Source organism: Aethalodelphis obliquidens, unplaced genomic scaffold (genome assembly GCF_003676395.1).
Source record: "Aethalodelphis obliquidens isolate GAN/ISIS:26980383/991018 unplaced genomic scaffold, ASM367639v1 scaffold15, whole genome shotgun sequence".
NCBI classification, from domain to species: domain Eukaryota; kingdom Metazoa; phylum Chordata; class Mammalia; order Artiodactyla; family Delphinidae; genus Aethalodelphis; species Aethalodelphis obliquidens.
Genome location: NW_020837959.1, coordinates 92,997 through 114,451, shown reverse-complemented (window position 1 = coordinate 114,451; position 21,455 = coordinate 92,997). Strand labels below are relative to the sequence as shown.

Sequence of the window (21,455 nt, the reverse complement as noted above, 5' to 3'; positions counted from 1 at the left end):
CGGTACGCGGGCCTCTCACTGTTGTGGCCTCTCCCGTTGCGGAGCGCAGGCTCCGGACGCACAGGCTCAGCGGCCATGGCTCACGGGCCCAGCCGCTCCACGGCATGTGGGATCTTCCTGGACCGGGGCACGAACCCGTGTCCCCTGCATCGGCAGGCGGACTCTCAACCACTGCACCACCAGGGGAGCCCGAGGAATAGATTTTTGGAGCTCCTTCCTGTGCATTTCATATTTCCTCCAGGTACATCCATAAAGGTTCTTCATGACCCTTCTGTAGATGCTACAGTTGTAACTTCAGTCATGATTCTAGATTAGAGCCCGGGCACCTCCCAGCCAGGCAGTCAGTATTCACTGACATTGTCAGATCCATCTTTGGGGAAAGGTTATCTTACTGTGATCACTGGTCTGACAGGGTGAAGAGAGGGAAATTCAATTAAAACTAGTTACTCTGCCTACAACTGTTTTCAGAGGGTATGAGAGTAGAATACACATGACATAATTCAGAGCTCTGCAGCATAGAACTGATAATAACCGATAGTGGAGACTCACACGAGGGGTGGGGGGTGGTCTAGCTGGAAGTCCGAAGCAGCTGCATAGAGGCAAGTGGAATTGAGCACAGCCATGAGGGTCTGTGTTGCTGAGTCAGTGAGGGAGGAAGGCGGTCTTGGCTGGGCCTGGGTGCTGGCACAGTGGGGCCTGCCCTTCTGCTTTGCAGGGGTTTTGTTTTGTCTCTTTACTGTAGAATAATGAAAAGTAAGGGTGAATAGGTTGCTGGTAGATTTTAGAAGTGGCAGCTGATTAAGAGCCTATTAGATATTCATTAAATATTAGTAAATGAAGTGTCAGAAAACAAGGTAAGCGCTCTACTTTTGGCTATGTTAAAATTATTTTGCAGACAGGATTTGAAATCTGCTGAACTATAAAGTTTTGAGTGTTGAATATGTGAAATTTTCCAATATTTTTAGGTGTCATTTGCCAATGCTTTATATTGGATTAGAATATGGATTGACCAATAACTCAAAATTGGCCGAAAGATTCTTTGGCCAAGCTCTAAGCATCGCACCAGAAGACCCTTTTGTTATGCATGAGGTTGGCGTGGTCGCATTTCAAAATGGAGAGTAAGTACTGAAAGGCCAGAGGCCCCTCTGTTTCCTTTTTGTACAGAGAGCAAAACCTCAGTCACCAGAGTTTAGCCCATCAGAGTGGCTCTTCACAGACATTTCATTTTAGGAGAAGGAGGCGAACAGGTAAAAAACGAAAATAGCGAGTGTTATCTTGGAATTCTTTAAAAATACTAAACCTGGGTTTTGGTCCTCTGTGCTGTGGGCTGTCACAAGCTCTTAGGTCCTGGACTGGACAGTTGTTGCCAACTCTGTTAAGTCACTGGACCCCTCAGGGTGGCCTGGAGACACTGCAGAATCCCTAGTCGTCTCTTTGTTGACTAGGAATTGGATTCATACATTTGAGAAAGATTTCTTACAATTTTGGAACAAAAATGTTTCCTTTGCAGATAATCCAAAAATTAAGCCAATTAGAATGGCCCAGTCTCTGAGTTTCCTGGTCAGTAGTTGAGGTTACTGTAGTTTTGGATATTTATAGAATAAGCAATTCAGTGTTGTACTCAAAGAGGGGACTATCTGTAGTCCTTTGCACTGAACTATACTTAAATTTTAAAACAGTAAATTAGTACTACTGTAGTGTTTTTGTGGCATTTATGTGTATTCTAAAAATTCGATTATCTAATATTTATAAAAGAGTTTGGAGCCTTTTAAAATAATCTATAGTAACAATCTCATATACAATCAATTTATTTGTAGTCTATTTTATGCCCTTTTCCCTTTTTTGTGCTTTATGTTGGTTATTTTACAGTTTAAAATGATCCCCAAGCGGAATGCCGAAGTGCTGTCTAGTGTCCTAAGCTCAGGAAGGCTGAGATATGCCTTGGTCAGGATACAGGTGTTAGATAAGCTTTGTTCAGGCATCAGTTACAGTGCTTTTGGCTGTGAGTTCAGTGTTAACAGATCAACAATATACGTCAAGTAAGGTGTTGCCAAACAGAAGCACGTGTGAAACCAGGTACATTGAACAGTTGGTGAACGTGTGAGCAGAGGATTGTAGTTTTTCCCCTGGGAGCAGTGGTTTGGTGTTGCCTAAAGTAGTGTTAACAGTGCCTTTATAGAACCTAATTACTGAGAATATGCTGTATCTCCTAAAATCTTGAACTCTTGTGATGTTAATGCCATAAAAGTAATCATTTATCTCACTTAAATTTGACTTTTAAAAAACTGTTTACAGAAGTTTACCTCATTTCATTTTAATATTACTGGAAAGAGATATTCAGATTTTTCTTAAAATGTTTATACATGCTAATTTTGAATAAACTGCAACTTTTTCCCCCTCTATTTTAGATGGAAAACAGCGGAAAAATGGTTTCTCGATGCTTTGGAAAAAATTAAAGCAATTGGGAATGAGGTATTCTATATAATATCTGTAATACACACACACACTCATAAGTGTGTTTAGTACTGAATGAGGAAGATAATATTAGACCGTCTGTCTTACCTAGAATATAATAACCTAATATTTATCATAGCAGATGTTTGTTAATGTTTGACTTGTCATGGTATGAAGTGTTTTGTTACATGGTACAAAATGAGTCTTTCTAATTGAGAGAGTAGGTGTTGGCTCTTTGCTTCTTAAGAGGCTCTAGTTTTGATCTGTGGGCATAATCAGAGTATATTCCATGATTATTTGATACAGGGAATATGTGATCATACATGGAAGCTGGTAGGCACTGTAGCATCTGACTTGTCCTTGTCTAGAACCTCTTTGACCAATGGGTACATGTAGCAGCAGATCCCACTTCTGCAGGAATGGGGCCACATGTCATTAAAATTAGACCTATCATTGCTCTTCCTTACCTGATACTTAGTATATATTTAGATCTTTAACCAGGTTCTGTCACATGAGAGGTACGTGAATTTGTGCTCATGAATTAACCTTCCAGCTATCATGGATGTGTAAACACTGGTATTATATTAAATGCTGACAGTTTGAGACGCTGTAAACTTCTGTAGGTCAGAGATTTGCATGTTGTTGCTCTTTGGTTCCTGATTCTTTTATTCACGCCTGTGTTGTCTTACTCTGTTCTGATTATCACTTCCCAGTGTCCTTCTGTTCCTGCCCCCAGGAACACTTGCCCACAGCATACATCTTCCTTGGCTATAAGTTCCTCTTTACTGAGACAGATGCAGCTCCCCTGGGCTCCCTGCCAGGTGGCGGTTTACTTGTCCCTGTAGACACAGCTTTGTTTATTTTGGTCTCTTCTTAATTGTCATGTGAACCTGAAAACACTCTATATCTGTGTGTTTGCACACGTATGCATATAAAGCAGGTCTTCCACAGCTCAGTCTTGGGTGGTCGGGATAATGCATGTGTTTCTGCTGATATAGGGTGGCCACTTACCACCTTGCCCATTTTCAAAGAATTGAATCCCTTAGGACCTTGCTCCTTGGACTGCAGCAGCCGCATCAGCGTCACCTGGGAGCTCGTTAGAAGTGCAGAACTTCATATCTGCTGAACCAAAATCTGCAGTTTTAGCAAGATCCCCGGGTGATTCTCATGCACAGAAAAGTTTGAGATGCACTGTCATAAACCACATTTGAAGTTGAAATTATATACATCTTTGATGATCGGAAGACACTTTGGATTCTTGCAGACACTTAAAGTAATGGTTTAAATACAAAAGCACAACACTATTAAACTTTCAAAATGCTCATTAAACAGTTACATGAGGAGGGGAAGATATTGTGTGATTTAGTTGTAAACTGCAGCAAATGTCAGAGTAGCCCAGGAAAGCAGGTGTGCCTAAGAATCGTAGAGGGTTTGTTTCATTCACATGGGCAGTGCCTTCCAGAGCTGGGCTCAGGGGAGTTAGAGGGAGTGACCAGGTCTGTTTATTCCCTTAGTTCTGACTTACTGCTGCGTGTCGACTGTGTCCTAAGCTCTGAGCTAGGGGTTGGGAGGCAACAGAAAACTGGTTTGATGTTGGAGCCCTCAGATCAGTGCAGGTAAATAAATCGCCAGTAATAGCACAGGAAGGGCTGTGACTGAGGGAGTAAAGGGCTCCACGCAGACGTGATGGCCGGCCAAGGAGGCCTCTGGGTTCAAGGGAATACACCTCGGTCCTAAAGGATGGGTGCCAGCCAGGCAAAAGTAAGGAAGAGGGCATTTCCGACGTAGACAATGGCATGTGCAAAACTGGAGCCAACTCAGTATGGCTTGGATTTTCAGTTCACAGAGAACGTCAAGAAATGGGGCAGGAGGGGTAAGTGTGGGTCTTCAAGGGCCTTGAAGATGATGTTAGCGTTTGCACCTTGTCGAGAGGTGGCAGGACAGTAGGAGCTTTAAGACAGGGGGCGTGGTCAGACTCATGTGATGGGGCCCAGACAAGACGTGCTAGTGATGGGGGTGGCGTTCTGATGAGGGGGCTGATACGCCATCCCCGGAGGGGTCAGGGGTGACGTGGTGCTGTGTGCTGAGTGGCAGAGCACCAGAGGGGTGAGGTCGGGGAGCTGGGCTGACAGGGGAGAGGGGATAAGACGTTAGCGTGTGGTGTGCTGGACTTGAAGTGCTTGTGAGTTGCCAAGTAGCAACGTTACTGGGCAGATGGAAAGCTCTGGGCTGGAGGTACAGAATCTGAAGTTCTTTGGCATAGGTGGGCTCTTTGACAGAATAGTGCTAATAAAATAACGCTCAGGAAGTGGCTTCTAGTAGGAACGCTGGAAAAGCAACTCAACAGTCTTGCCTAGTGCTGTGCAAGCACCAGGAGAGAGCCCCTCTCGCACAGAGGAGTGAAGTCATGCCGTGCAAACGGGTAGGGTGAAAAGTAGCTTGTAATCATGGGTCTGATGTGCTTTGTTTTAGGTAACAGTTGACAAATGGGAGCCTTTGTTGAACAACTTGGGCCATGTCTGCAGAAAGCTCAAGTAAGTGAAGTGAGGCGTCTTCAGAAGTGTTCTTTGTGAGTAACAGCTCACTTCCTCTCGTGCGGCTCTTCTCCATATTTTTATTTAGCTCTCTTGTACTTGGCTACTCAGGTGTGACAAGCACAAAACAAACGTTTTTATTACCTCTGTTGGTATAACTTTATTTTAGAAATATATTGAGAATTATAATAACTTCAATGTTCTAGGATTAAAAAATTTTAGTGTTCAAAATTAATTTAGAAGAATTAGGACAGTAGGAGCTAATTAAAGCCATATCCATATCCTAACTCACTCTTCCAGATGCCAGTTTTATGGTGTGATGATTGATGCGATAATAGATGCCAATTGAAAAAGAGATTCTTTGGTTAAATAAGTTTGGGAACCTCGAGGTTACTCAAAATTTAGCAGGTTTTTCAGGATTTCTCGCAGTCTTTACTATGCGTTATGAACTGCAGCATTTCCCAAGCATTATTAAGCACAAAACCTTTTTTCACAAGAGCTTTTACGGAGCAAGTATTGCAGAGGATTTGGGGAAATGCTGCTCCAACTCCTGTAGGCCTTAAAGCAAAACAGTTTGGTTGCTTTTAACCATCTCTGGTGTAGGAGGCGTGTCTTCACATAAAAGAGGTCTTGCTGTGCGATGGGGCATAGGCCCAAGGGTCAAGAATGGCATTCAGCTGGTAGCCCTGCAGGAGTGCCCACCCTCAGCTGGAAGGCAGGAAGACCCACTGAAGATACGCAGTGGATGCGAAGGACCGTTGCCATCTAGACTGTTTCTCTGATACAGGAAAGTGGTTCTTACGTGGCTACATCAAGGAGTACCCACTGCGCCCACTGACTGTTTTCTCTCTTTCTTCCCGTTCTCCTCTCCTCCCTCGTCTTCTCTCCCAGGAAGTATGCTGAAGCCTTGGACTACCACCGGCAGGCACTGGTGTTGATTCCTCAGAATGCGTCCACCTATTCTGCCATAGGGTATATCCATAGTCTGATGGGCAACTTTGAAAATGCCGTGGACTATTTCCACACAGTACGTCTTTCGTCTTTTGCTTGTACCTAACTTTAAATCTGGTTAACAGTTACCACTTTTTTAAAAGACGTTTTCTAGGCAATGTTTTGTTACTTTAGAGAAGTGCAGTTTAAAATTTACATTTTAAAACTCCTCAGGCAACCTTGTATTTTATTCTTGTCTTTGCAGAGAAAAGTCCGTGAATGTCGTGTAGTAACTCCTCACATTAGAGCAGATGTGAACCTTGTCCTGAGTGTCAGTGAGAAACACAAGTGTCCAGGAGTGTTTGTCAGCACAGCTGAGCTGGGTGTACATCTGAGGAGCCCTTTGGGAACTCCATTCTTTCTGTTTATGACTTAAAAGTAATTCCCTTAGATCATGTTTGTAGATGAACAAAGCCTGTGCATTCATCACTGGGAAAGACTCTCCCCTTAATCCATATGCAGTATTTCATCAGCTCTAAGCCACCGTTAATAAGCGAGGTGACCACACACAAAAATACGCTGCCGTTTACACTTTATCGTAATTCCTTCCTGTCACTTAGTTTTTCTGTACTTAGAAAAAGTGCTCTTTTGGACATATTAGGACATAGATTTTTATCAGGGATCACTTTACTACCTACGTAAAAAAGAAGGTATAAGTGAAATAAATAGTTAAGATACTCATTTCTTCCCATTCAGAGTTTGCTCCTTCTAAATCACTTTTGTACCAGGTGGTCATTCCTGTTTTCCCAAAATTGTGTCCGTGTGCCAGTGCACATGCCGCATTTCACTCAGGTTCCTCCCAGCCAGAGACGTTGGCTCTGTCAGAAAGTGTCACCAAAAGGTTGTTAGACAACAACCGCAAGTCCAGTATCTTCTGTAGGTGTTCTTCAGGGGGTTGTGGTCTAGTCTGTGCTCTTGGTGTGGCCGCCAAGCCCACATTGCTGTCACAGACTCCCGTATCATGGCTGTGCCCGGCGGACAGCAGTAGTAAGAATCCACCTGTTGAAAGACTTCCCAAGTTCAGAAATGCTAGAATTTGAAAAAATGTGCGTCTTAGAATCGATGAAATAACTGTTTTTGGAGAAAGAGATAAAATTTGAGAAAATGCAATATTTCAAAGATAAATTTGTGAGTGATAGATTCGTAACTGATCTTCAAAGGTTGGTTAGAGATTTCAGGTAGAGTGAAGAAGTCCTGAAGTGCCGCTGAGATAACCAGAATACTTTGTGAGCAGCAGAATACTTTCTGAGCAGCAGAAGTGTTTAGAAGTGTTAATAGTTTTTGTGATCTTTCAAATGTCTGTATTTGAACATTGTGTAATTTACCTCTCTTCTATGATTTAATTAATACAGAAGTCTTTGAAGGCTTTTTGTGGAGATACAGGTTTTAAAATCTTTTTGGAGGAGGGGATTTTGAACGTAAACAATAACATAGTGTAATGACCCTCCGCATGCCCATCGCCCAATTTCAGCAGTCATCAACTATTGGCTACTCATGTTAACTGTATCCTCACTAACAGCCTCCCTCTACCTCTACCCTGGGTTCCCTGGAGTATTTAGAAACGAGTCCTGTGAGAATGTTTTACACCAAAGAGAAGGAGACAAATTTTCTTGTAATAACCGTGCTGAATCTTTTCTGGCAGGCCCTTGGTCTTAGGCGAGATGATACATTTTCTGTTACAATGCTTGGTCATTGCATTGAAATGTACATTGGTGATTCTGAAGCTTATATTGGTAAGATGATAATTATTCTTATTGGTGTTGTATTCCATTTTTTAGATTGTTGTATATCTCTTTTTAGGTTTCTCAAATTCTCATGTAAAGTTCTAAGTTCATATTTCTAATGATTCTAGCTACATTAATATTAAGAAACTCCATTTATTTCAGTGGAACAACGTGTGGGAATTAATGATTCATTAAGTATCCATTCAGTTTAAAGTTGAGTACTTGCTGTATGCAAAATACAGTTATAGAATATGTGTAAGGCACTGTGATTACAACAATCAATCTAATTGCATAATTGAAAAAAATCTTAAGACATTTTTCTAATAAGTAAATGAAAGGGCTCTTGCCTTAATATTTTACAATGCAGAGCATAGCATGTAAATCTTTGCACTTCAGTGGACTGTTAAGTTGGCTTACATTCACATTACAATGCTATGTAATTCTTTAAATTTTTTTTAATGATTAGCAAGTCATAAGGTAAGTTGGTATGGAGTTGCTGTACTTGGGTGCCCACTTAGTTATGAACATTGTAAGGGAAAGAGCATTGCAGTGAGGTTACATCTTGAGAGCCGGACTCTGGGGTAGGCAAAGACTTCTTTAACAGGGTGTAAAAGCAGAAGAGGAAACAGTGCTAAATTAGGCTTCAATAAAAGTAAAAACTTGAGAGCAAGCTGGCACATTAGAGACCGAGAGGAGTCCCCCACAACACATAAACTCATCAAAGAACTTGCGTCTAGAATACAAAAAGTCCTATGCATAATCCTACAATGGGTAGAAATTCCATCAAAAATGGACAAAGTACTTGAACAGGAATTTCACCAAAGAGGTTATTCAGGTAATTACAAAGTAAATGAAGGTGCTCAGTATCATTACTTATCAGTAAAGTGAAATAAAAACCATAACGAGGGCTTCCCTGGTGGCGCAGTGGTTGAGAGTCCGCCTGCCAATGCAGGGGACACGGGTTCAAGCCCTGGTCCGGGAAGATCCCACATGCCGCGGAGCAACTAAGCCCGTGCACCACAACTACTGAGCCTGTGCTCTAGAGCCCGTGAGCCACAACTACTGAGCTCACATGTCACAACTACTGAAGCCCACGCGCCTAGAGCTCGTGCTGCACAACAAGAGGAGCCACCACAGTAAGAAGCCCGTGCACCGCAGCCAAGTGTAGCCCCCGCTCGCCGCAGCTAGAGAAAGCCTGCGCGCAGCAGCAAAGACCCAATGCAGCCAAAAATAAATAAATTAATTAAATTAAATTAAAACAAAAAAACACACCGTAATGAGGCACCACTATAAACCTGCCAGAATGGCTAAAAGTGAAAAATACTGACTGGTAGTACCTAGTGTTGGCAGTGGCACGGAGCAGCTGGAATCCTCGTACATTATTGATTATTGTCGGGGTTATAAACGGGTCAGAGCTCTTTGGCAAACTGTTTAACAGCACATCTGCTAAAGTTAAACAGGCCTTTGCTGCCTAACACACCACTCCGGCCAGTTTCCCACAGTCCTGTGGGTCGGTTCATGGCTCTTTCGCTGGTCTTCACTTGGAGAGGCTGATGGTCCAAGATGGCCTCATACACAGGGGGACCTCAGTGACACAGCTGGGCTTCTCCATGGGTCTTTAACCCAGGCTGCTTCATAGCCTGGTCGTCTCAGGGTCCTGAAGGACAAGAACTAAAGCATCAGGACCCCTTGGAAGCTGGAAGTTGCACAAATCACTTCCATCACATTCTGTTCATCAGAATGAGTCGTGATTAAGTGCACCATCAACACAGGAGGGCTTATTCAAGGGCGTGGGTGCTGGGACGTGTGATTCATTGGGGGCGATGGAGGCAGTGACTTTCCGTGCTCATCTTACAGTGTAGCAGCTCTGCTTCCAGGTTTATGCGCAAGAGAAGCAAGTGCCTCGGTAGCCAGAATCACACGCAGGATTGATCATAGCGGCTTCTTTCCCACAGCAGCTCACTGGAGACAACCGAGGTCCAGCAATAGCAGAGTGGAGAACACTGCACAGTTAGAAGAACCAACGACTGAACCGTGTTGTAACATACATGAGTCTCACCAGTTTTGACCAGAAAAGAATATATACTGATTGATTCCATTTATACAAAGATTAGTAATAAGCAGAACTAATCAGTGGTGATAGAAGAATGAGAGCAGCGATTAAAAGGGAAGGTTCACTGGAGGGCCCTGAGGTGGTTTTCTAGGAGCTAGAAATGTCGCTTTTGGTCTGGTGGTGGTGATGTGGATGTGTACACATGTGGAAATTCATCCAGCTGTGCACAATTCACAGTTTGTTACGGCTCAATTTTTAAAACTTAAAAAAAAAAGACCTTGGGTTGAAATCTCAGGTCTGCCACCCAGTAGCCCTGTGGCTTTGGGGCAAGTGTGAGCCTCAGTTTCCACATTTGTCCAAGGAGGAGTTGTGAAGCTTAAACGCAAAAGTCCTATAAGGCTAAGAAGGGTGTGGAGATACAGTACTGAATAAGACGGACGTTTTGCCTGTCCTCACAAAGGTAATGGTCTTAGAAAGGTTCATTACATATTAGTTTATTTTATTGAGGTAAAATTGACATATAATGTATTAAATTCAGGTGTACAACATCATTTAATACTCGTAAGCATTGTGAAATGACCACCACAGTAAGTCTAATTAACATCTGTCACAAAACATAGTTAGAAAAAATTTTTTCTTGCAATGAGAACTTTTAAGGTCTATTCTCTTAGCAACTTTTGAATATGTAATACAGTATTATTAACTGTAATCGCCATGCTGTACTATTTTTATCTTAAGAAGACTTGGATGTTATTATCTGTTAAAACATCTATTACTGAAAGCTATTAGTTTGAACTTTGTAAAATTGTCATTTTGTTTATGTCGGGAATGATTGGACCTAATACATCCGTTATTCTCACGATTTTGATTTGTAGACAATGTATTTCCCTTCACTGTGTTTCTGTATACCTGAGGCTTGTGACTGCACCAGGGCCAAGCGCCAGCCGGCAGCTCTCCGTGTGCAGCAGCTGAGGAAGCACTGCGCACAGGCTTCTGTCGGTGCCAGACTCGCTTTGGAGATGGGGCGGCTGCTGAGCCCAGTGGAGCTGAGCCTGCACGTGCTTCTGGGAGTCTCCCCACAATCTCCCTTCGTCCCCAAGATCATGATGGGAACGCTTCTCCTCCTTAGCTATGCGTGTGCTCTTACAAGGACATCTGACCTAAACGATAGAGCGGTGCCATGTATTGGTGGAAATGACAGGTAAATGGAATTTCTTATTTTGTTCTTACTGTGGCATTTCTCTCTTTTTAGGAGCAGACATCAAAGACAAATTAAAATGTTATGACTTTGATGTGCATACAATGAAGACATTAAAGAACATTATTTCACCTCCGTGGGATTTCAGGGAATTTGAAGTAGAAAAACAGACAGTGGAAGAAGCAGGGCTTGCACCATTAGAAACCTCAAGGAAAACTCCAGATTCCAGACCTTCCTTGGAAGAAACCTTTGAAATTGAAATGAATGAAAGTGACATGATGTTAGAGACGCCTATGTCAGACCACAGTACGTGATTCCAGACGGGTCCCAGTTCCCCTGTGTCCTAGAGTAGGTCAGTGTTTCCTCTCATCCTTGTCTTTAAAATGTCCCATTTCTCAACATGCATCCAGACCCCACCTCTGCATTTAGGAATGGAGACCTGCCTTAAGAGCCTGGATCGCACACCTTTGCAACAGATGTTTTCTGATCCTACGGAACAGTTATACAAAGTGAAATAAAGAAAGTAAACCATGTCTTAGGTCGTTTTTTCTTTTTCAATAGACTTTTATTTGGGGCTAATTTTGAACTTACAGAAAATCTGCAAAGGTAGTACTGAGAGCTTCCGTGCACCCTCACCCAGTTTCCCCCATTGTGAACATCTTATGTGACTGTGGGACTTTTATCATAACTAAGAAATCCACGTTGGTCTCTAGTAACCGAACTGCAGACTTCTTTGCATTTCACCAGTTTTCCCGTGAATGTCCTCTTTCCGCTCCTGCATCCGGGGGCCACGCTGCAACTAGCTGTCAGATTGCCTAGGCTCCTCTTGACTCAGACTTTTCTTATCTTTCGTGACCTGGACAGTTTTGAGAGGACTTGTCAGATATTTTGTAGAATGTTCCTCAGTTTGAGTTGTTTCAAGTGTTTCTCATGATTGGACTGGGGTTTTGGGTGTGAAGTACCTTTCTCACCACATTGTGTCAGGGTTACATGTTATCAGCATGACTTACACAGGAGGTGTGGACCTGATCACTTGGTGGCAATGGTGTCTGCCAGGTTTCCCCACTGCAAAGTCACTGTTTCCCTCTTCCCACACTTCAGAAGCAAATCACTAAGTCCAGCCTACCCTCCGTTTGTCGAGGGGTTTAAGTTAAGCTCCATCCCCTGACAGTTTCATCTGTTCTCTCCCATTTGTTCATTTTATTTATTTATCCATTTATTTATCAGCATAAACTCATGTATACATATTTTCTATTTTAGGTGATAATTTTATACTAACGTTATTTATTTTGTGGCTTCAGTTGTTTCAGCTTTGGCCATTGGAAGTCTTTCAGCTTGGCTCTTATGTCCTTGTGACATGCCTCCATTTTTTCTTCTCATTTTTCCTTTATTTTGTTAAAATGTATGTATACAACAAACTATGGCCTTTAGTTAATAATAATGCATCACTCTTGGTAACAACTGTACCGCATCAATGCAAGATAGGGATATGGGGAGACGGTTAGTATATGGGAACTCGTCTGTCCCGTTTTTCTGTAAGTGAAGAAATAAAGTGTGTGCATGTGTGGATAGGGAGGCATTTTAATCATTTTCAAGTGTCTAATTCAGTGGCATTTATTTCCAACTTTTTTTTTTCACTCCAAACAGAAACTTTGTACCCACTAAGCAGAAAGTCCCTCAGTTCTGGTAGCCTCTAATCTAATTTCTGTCTCTGAATTTGCCTATTCTAGATAATTTCGTGTAAGTGGTATCACACAATATTTGTCCTTTTGTGTCTGGTTTATTTCACTTAGAATAATATTTTCAAGCTTTATCCACGTTGTAGCTTTTATCAGAACTCCGTTCCTTTTTATGGCTGAATACTATTCCAAAATGTGTATATTTACCACATTCATCTGTTGACAGACACTTGGGTTGTTTTCACCTTTTGGCTGTTGTGAATAATGTTGCTATGAACATGGCTGCCTGATTATCTGGGTCTCTGTTTTCAATCCTTTGGATATATACCTAGGAGTGGAATTGCTGGGTCATATGATGATACTGTGGTTAACTTTTTGAGGAGCCAGCAAACCTTTCTCACAGTGCCTGTACCATTTTACATTCCCATCACCAGTGCACGAGGGTTCCAATTTCTCTGCATCCTCACCAATGCTTTTTTCTGTTTTTCTGTTTTTTGTTTTGTTTTTTACTGTAACCATTATAGTAGGTGGAACTGGTGTCTCATTTTGGTTGATTTGCCTTTCCCTAATCACTAGTGATGTTGAGCATCTTATCCTGTGCTTATTGGCCATCTGTATATCTTCTTTGGAGAAATGTCTATTCAAATCGTTTGCTTACTTTAAAATTGGGTTGTTTATCTTATTGTTGTTGAGTTGTTGGATTTCTTTATAGATTTTTGATATTAAACCCTTATCAGATACATGATTTGCACACACTTTCTCCCATTCTTTGGGTTGTCCTTTCACTCCCTTGATAGTGTCCTTCAATATGCAAAAGTTCTAATTTAATGAAATCCAATTTATTTTTCTTTTGTTTTTGACTTTTGTAGACTGTATTTTTGGTGTCATTTAAGAAACTATTGCTAAATCCAAGGTTATGCAGAGTTTCACTTCTGATATTCTGAGATTTTTATTGTTTTAGCTCTTAAATTTAGGTCTTTGATCCATTTTAATTTTTTTAAATGTTGTAAGTTAAGGGTCTAACTTCATTGTTTTGCATGTGGATATTCAGTTTTCCTAGCACCATTTCTTGAAGAAACTGTTCTTTTCCCATTGAATAGTCTTGGCATCCATGTTGAATTGATGATAAATATGAGGGTTTATTTATGGGCTCTGAGATCTATTCCATTGGTCCATATGTATATGCTTATGCTAGTACCACACTGTTTTGTCAACTGTAGCTTTGAGTAAGTTTTGAAATTGGGATGTGTGAGTCCTCCAACTTTGTTTTTTTTCAGGATTGTTTTGCCTACTGTAGTCCCTTGAATTTCCATATGAATTTTAGATTTTTTTTTCCATTTCTGAAAATAAAGCCACTGGGATTTTGATAGGGATTTAGTTGAATATGTATGTCTTCTTAGTATATGTCTAATCCATAAACATACGATGTCTTTTCATTTATATGTCTTTAATGTGTTTCAGCAATGTTTTCCAGTTTTCGTTGTACAAGTCTTTCACCTCCTTGATTAAATTCATTCCTAAGTGTTTTATTCTTTATGATACTATTGTGAATGGAATTGTTTTCTTAGTTTCCTTTTTGGATTGTCTCATTCCTAGTGTATAAAAATACAACTGATTTTTGTTTGTTGACTTTGTATCCTGAACGTGTTCATTAGCTGTAACAATTTGTGTGTGTGTGTTCGTTCTTCAGAATTTTCTGTGCAATAGGATCATGTCATCTGCAAGTTGAGATAGTTTTACTTTTTCTTTTCCAATTTAGATTCCTTTTATTTCTTTTCCTTACATAACTGCTTTGGTTAGAATTGCAGTATTTTATTGAAAAGAAGTGGCAAAAGTAGGCATTCCTGATCTTAAAAGAAAAGCTTTTAGTCTTTCATAGATGTCCTTTTTAGTGTTGGAGAGGTTCTCTTCTATTCCTGGTTTATTGAATGTTTTGTTTAATCAGGAATGGGTGCTGATTTTGTCAAATGCTTTTTTTGGATCAGTTGAGATGTTCAGGTTTAATGAGTTCTAGGATTTTGGAACTGTTCAAGGAAAAGACACAACCATAACTGGCAGTCGCACGCTTTATTTGGGGTAGCTTTATTTGAGCCCTGTTTTGACAGGTTGCAAGAGGGGATAGCCCCTTCCAGAGACAGCAGCATGAGGTCACCACCCAGAAGGGGAAGAGGGCAATGGAACTCCTGGGGCAGAGGGAAGTTCCAGAGGGGCTCACATATCTCCATGATGGAGTAGCAGCATGCAGGGGGTCTCTGGGTTACAGAAGTACAAAGTGCAGCGGCACCTTGGGGTCTTTTTTGTCTTATTTACAGCTACCAGACACTGGGTGTAGTTTTGATGAGTATGCAAAATAGGCAGGCTCTGAATGGCTGAAGATATGCTTGTCTGGGCTACATATAAACAGGTGCATGTGAAAATTTTGATTTGGCTCTGGTGGACTTAAGCTAACCATCCTAGCCTGCTGTGAAGAAGTAAACAACATGAGGATCAATATGCAGGGGCCTATTTGACTCATTTGTGCAACATCTTTTAGGTTTCTTTCCCTTCATTTCTATTGATTTTCATATACTGTACCACCCTTGCAGTCCTGAGATAAGTCTTCAATTTTTTTGAAATGTTTGAGAATAGATGTTAATTCTTTAAATGTTTGGTAGAATTCTTTAGTGAAGCCCTCTGGTCCTGGGCCTTTCTATGTTGGAGGGTTTTTGATTACTGATTCAGTCTCCTTACTTGTTATAGCTGTTTCTTGAGTCAGTTTTCATACTTTGTATGTTTCTAGGAATTTTTTTTATCTGGGTTATTCAGTTTGTTGGTGTACAGTTGTTCATAGTATCCTGTTATAATCCTTTTTATTTTTGTAAAGTGAGTAATAATTTCCTCTCTTCCGTTTTATGATTTAGAAATTTGAGTCTTCTCTTTTTTTTCTTTGTAAATCTGGTAAAGATTTGTCAATTTTTTATGGCTTTTCAAAAAACTAACTTTGAATTTTGTTTACATTCTCTGTTATTTTTCTCAAGTATATCTTATTTCCACTCTAATGTATTGTTTTCTTATTTCTGCTAGCTGTTACATTCTCTGTTGTTTTTCTCAAGTATATCTTATTTCCACTCTAATGTATTGTTTCCTTATTTCTGCTAGCTGTGGTTTTAGGTTGCTCTTTTTTTCTGGTTCCTTAAAGTGTACAGACCATTGAATTGGCACTTTTTTTTGAATGTAGGCATTTATAGCTATAAATTTCCCTCTGAGCACCATTTTTGCTGATCCCATAACTTTTCCTGTTTTTGTTTCTGTCTTAAGGTACTTTCTAGTTTTCCATGTGATTTCTTTTTTGACCCATTGGTTGTTTAAGAATGTGTTTAATTTCCACATGTGTGTGAGTTTTCCAGTTTCCCTTCTGTTATTGATTTCTAGTTTCATTCCATTGTGCTTATTAGAAGGATATTTTGTGTGATTTTAGTCTAAGTGTATTAAGACTCTTCTTGTGGCCTAATTTATGGTCCCTCTGGAGAATGTACCCTGTTCACTTGAGAAGATTGTATGTTCTGCTTTTGTTGGGTGGCGTGTTCTGTATATGTGTGTTAGGTCTAATTGGTTTATGGTGTTGTTCAAGTCTTCTATTTCCCTGTTGATCTTCTGCCTCGTTGTTCTTTTATTAAAAGTGGGTTGTTAGAAGTCTCCAAATATTACTGTAGAACTGTCTATTTCTCCCTTCAATTCTGTTCATTTTTGCTTCATATATTTGGGACTCCTATCAGATGCATATATATTTATACCTGTTACAGCTTCTGAATTCATATGAAATAAGCAGGTGATCATTAATATGTCTTTTTAAAAATTTTTTTATAAAAGTATAGCTTATGTACAATATTACATACGTTACAGGTGTACAACATAGTCAGAATTTTTAAAGGTTACATTCCATTTATAGTTAAAATTCTGGCTATATTCCCTGTGTGCACAATACATCCTTGTAGCTTATTTATTTTGTACATAATAGTTTTTACCTTATACTCCCTTACTCCTATCTTGCACCTCCCCCTTCCCTCTCCGCACTGGTAACCACTGGTTTGTTCTCTATATCTGTGAGTCTGTTTCTTTTTTGTTGCATTCACTCTTTGGTTGTATTTTTTAGATTCCACATATAAATGGTATCATACAGTATTTGTCTTCCTCTAATTTATTTCACTTAGCCATAATATGCTTGAAGTTTGTCCATGTTGTTGTACATGGCAAAATTTCATTCTTTTTTATGGCTGAGTAGTACTCCATTGTGTGTGTATATCTATCTATCTATCTGTCTATCTATATATATACCACTTCTTTATCCATTCTTCTGTTGACAGGTTGCTTCCATATCTTGACAATTGTAAATAATGATGCTATGAATGTTGGGGTGTGCGTATCTTTTTGAATTAATGTTGGGTTTTTTTTGGATATATACTCAGGAGTGGAATTGCTGGGTCATATGGTAGTTCTATTTTTAGTTTTTTGAGGAGCTTCCACACTGTTTTCAATAGTGGCTGCATCAATTTACATTCCCATCAACAGTGTACAAGGGTTCCCTTTTCTCCATATCCTCACCAATGTTTGTTATTTGTGTTCTTTTTGATGATAGCCGTTCTGACCAATGGGAGGTGATATCTCATTGTGGTTTTAATTTGCATTTCTCTGATGATTAATAATGTTGAGCATCTTTTCATGTGCCTGTTGACTGTCTGCAGTCTTCTTTGGAAAAATGTCTGTTCAGGTCTTCTATCCATTTTTTACTTAGGTTTGTTTTTTAGATATTAAGTTGTGTGAGCTGTGTATATATTTTGATATTAATCCCTTATCAGTCATCATTTGCAAGTATTTTCTCCCATTTAGCAGGTTGTCTTTCTATTTTGACAATGGTTTCCTTTGCTGTGCAAAAGCTTTTAAGTTTAATTAGGTCCCATTTGTTTATTTTTGTTTTTATTTCCTTTGCTTTAGGAGACATCCAAAAATATTGCTACGATTTATGTCAAAGAGTGTTCTAATTACGTTTTTATCTAGGAATTTTGGGGTTTCTGGTCTTAACATTTAGGTCTTTAATCCATTTTGAGTTTATTTTTTTATATAGTATCAGAGAATGTTCTAATTTTATTGTTTTATATGTGTCTGTCCAGTTTGCCAAGCACCACTTATTGAAGAGATTGTCTTTTTGCCATTGTATATTCTTGCCTCCTTTGTCACAGATTAATTGACTATAAGTGTGTGGGTTTATTTCTGGGCTTTCTATTTTGTTCCATTGATCTGTGTGTCTTGTTTTTTTGCCAGTATGATGTTTTTTGATTACCATAGCTTTGTAGTGTAGTCTGAAGTTAGGGAGCATGATTCCTCCAGATCTGTTCTTAAGATTGCTTTGGCTACTTGGGGTCTTCTGTGTTTCCATACAAATTTTAGGATTTATTTTAGTTCTGTGAAAAATGCCCTTGGTATGTTGATGGGATTGCATTGAATTTGTAGATTGCTTTGGGTAGTATGGTCACTTTATCAATATCAGTTTTTCCATCCATGAACATAGTGTATCTTTCCATCTGTTTCACCTTCAGTTTCCTTCATCAGTATCTTTTAATTTTCCAAGTACAGGTGTTTTACCTCCTTAGGTAGGTTTCTTCCTAGGTACTTTTTTTAATGTGATGGTAGATGGGATTAATTCCTTAATTGCCCTTTCTGATAACTTGAAGTTAGTGTATAGAAATGCACAGATTTCTGTATATTAATTTTGTATCCTGAAACTTTATTGAATTCATTGATGAGCTCTAGTAGTTTTTTGGTGGCGTCTTTAGGATTTTCTATGTGTAGTGTCATGTCATCTGCAAGCAGTGACAGTTTTACTTCTTCCTTTCCAGTTTGGATTCCATGTATTTATTTATTTATTTTCTTGTCTGATTGCTGTGGCTAGGACTTCCAATACTGTGTTGAATAAAAGTGGTGAGAGCGGGCATCCTTGTCTTGTTACTGATCTTAGAAGAAATGCTTTTAGCATTTCACCATTTTGTATGATGTTAGGTATGGGTTTGTCATATATGGCCTTTATTATGTTGAGTTGTGTTCCCTCTATGCCACTTTCTGGAAAACATATCATAAATGGATGTTGAATTTTGTGAAAAGCTTTTTCTGCATCTTTTGAGATGATCATATGATTTCAGTTCTTCACCTTGTTAATGTGGTATATATCACATCGATCAGTTTGGGGATATTGAAAAATCCTTGCATCCCTGGGATAAATCCCACTTGATCATGGTATATGATCCTTTTAATGTATTGTTGGATTCAATTTGCTAATATTTTGTTGAGGATTTTTGCATCTATGCTCATCATTGAGCCTATTTTCTTTTTGGGGGGATGTCTTTGTCTGGTTTGGGTATCAGGGTGATACTGGCCTCATAGAATGAGTTCAGAAGCGTTCCTTCCTCTGCAGTTTTTTGAAATAGTTTGAGAAGAATAGGTGTTAACTCATCTCTAAATGTTTGATAGAATTCACCTGTGAAGCCATCTGGTTCTGGACTTTTGTTTCTTGAGCGTTAAAATTACTGATTCAGTTTCATTGCTAGTAATTGGTCTGTTCATATTTTCTGTTCCTCCTGGTTCAACCTTTGGAGATTGTACATTTCTAAGAATTTGTCCATTTCTTCTAGGTTATCCATTTATGGGCATTTAGTTGTTTTTAGTAGTCTCTTATGATCTTTTGTATCTCTGTGGTGTTGGTTGTAAATTCTCCTTTTTCATTTCTGATTTTATTCATTTGGGCCCTCTTGTTTTCTTGATGAGTCTGGCTAAAGGTTTATCAATTTTGTTTATCTTTTCAAAGAACTAGCTCTTGCTTTTATTTATCTTTTCTATTTTTTTAAATTCTCTTTCATTTATTTCTGCTCTGATCTTTATGATTTCTTTCCTTCTACTAATTTTGGATATTGTTTGTTCTTTTTTCATTTCCTTTAGGTGTAAGGTTAGGTTACTCACTTGAGATTTTTATTGTTTCCTGAGATAAGTTTGTACCTCTAGAAGCTTCCCTTTTAGGCCTGTGTTTGCTGTGTCCCCTAGATTTTGGGTGGTTGTGTTTTCATTTTCATTAGTCTTGAAGTATTTTTTTATTTCCTCTTTGATTTCTTCAGTGACCCATTGGTTGTTTAGTAGCATGTTGTTTAGCCTCCAAGTGTTTGTATTTATTGCAGCTTTTTTCTTGTAATTGATTTCTAGTCTCATAGCATTGTGGTCAGAACAGATACTTAGTATGATTTCAGTTTTCTTAAATTTACCAAGGCTTGTTCTGTGACCTAGCATATGACTTATCCTGGAGAATGTTTCATGTGTACTTGAAAAGAATGTGTCATTCTGCTGCTTTTTGATGGAATGTTCTTTATATATCTATTAAATCCATTTGGTCTAATGTGTCATTTAAGGCCAGTGTTTCCTTATTGATTTTCTGCTTGGGTGATCTGTCTATTGATGTCGGTGGAGTGTTAAAGTCCCCTGCTGTTATTGCGTTACTGTCTTTTTCTCCCTTTATGTCTGCTAATATTTGCTCTATGTATTTAGGTGCTCCTATGATGGGTGCGTGTATCTACAATTGTTATGTATTCTTGGATTGATCCCTTGATCATTATGTAGTGCCCTTCTTTGTCTCTTGTAACAGTCTTTATTTTAAAGTCTATTTTTTCTGATATAAGTATTGCTACCCCAGCTGTCCCTTGATTTCCATTTGCATGGAATATCTTTTTTTTTTAATTTTTTTTTTGTTGTTGTTGTTGTTTTTGCGGTACGCGGGCCTCTCACTGCTGTGGCCTATCCTGCTGCAGAGCACAGGCTCCAGACGCACAGGCTCAGCGGCCATGGCTCACGAGCCCAGCTGCTCCGCGGCATGTGGGATCCTCCTGGACCGGGGCACGAACCCATCCCCTCACTTTCAGTCTGTGTGTCTTTAGATCTGAAGTGAGTCTCTTGTAGGCAGCATATATATGGGTCTTGTTTTCGTGTTGATTTCAGCCGCTCTGTGTCTTTTGATTGTAGCATTTAGGCCATTTACATTTAAAGTATTTATTGATATTATGTTCTTATTACCATCTTGTTAATTGTTTTGTGTTTGTTTGTAGGTGTGTTACATTCCTTTCTTCTTTTGTTCTCTTCTGCTTTGATTTGATGACTACCTGTAGTGTTATATTTGGATTCCTTTTTCTTTTTTGTGTGTATCTATTACAAATTTTTGGTTTGTGGTTACCATCAGGTTTTTATATAGCAATCTGTACGTATACATGATTGAATTAAGTCGCTGATCTTTTAATTTCAAATACATTTTAACATCCCTGCTTTGGACACTCCTCCTCTCACGATTACTATGTTTGATATCATATTTTGCATCTGATTGTCTTCCGTATCCCTTAACTGCTTATTGTGGATATAGATGATTTTTACTTCTCTTATCGTTTAACCTTCCTACTAGCTTTGTGCTTTAGATGATTTCCTACCTCTCCTTTATGTTTGCCTTTACTGATTAGCTTTTTCCTTTTGTAATTTTCATGCTTCTAGGTGTGGCCTTTTCTTTTTCGCTTAGAGAAGCTTTACATTTCTTGTAAAGCTGGCTTGGTGGTGCTGTACTCTTTTAGGCTTTTATTGTCTATAAAGCTTTTGATCTCCATCAAATCTAAATAAGAGCCCTGCCAGGGAGAATATTCTTGGTTGTAGGTTTTCCCTTTCATCACTTTAAATATATCGTGTCACTTCCTTCTGGCTTATAGGGTTTCTGCCGAAATGTCAGCTGATAGCCTTATGGGAGTTACCTTGTATGTTATTTGCGGCTTT

General features: G+C 39.4%; 1 protein-coding gene across 2 annotated transcripts in view; it reads left to right on the top strand.

Annotated features, from left to right (window-relative positions):
- CDC16 (cell division cycle 16) overlaps nucleotides 1–11,486 on the top strand; it is a 28,289-nt gene extending 16,803 nt beyond the window's left edge. For both annotated transcript variants that reach the window (XM_027115738.1, XM_027115736.1), the window contains exons 13-18: nucleotides 966–1,118; nucleotides 2,409–2,472; nucleotides 4,927–4,988; nucleotides 5,880–6,015; nucleotides 7,621–7,711; nucleotides 11,008–11,486. In XM_027115738.1, coding sequence (XP_026971539.1) covers nucleotides 966–1,118; nucleotides 2,409–2,472; nucleotides 4,927–4,988; nucleotides 5,880–6,015; nucleotides 7,621–7,711; nucleotides 11,008–11,267 — 766 coding nt within the window. In that variant the 3' untranslated portion in view covers nucleotides 11,268–11,486. The remainder of the gene's footprint in view (nucleotides 1–965; nucleotides 1,119–2,408; nucleotides 2,473–4,926; nucleotides 4,989–5,879; nucleotides 6,016–7,620; nucleotides 7,712–11,007) is intronic.
- Nucleotides 11,487–21,455: the final 9,969 nt, after the last annotated feature.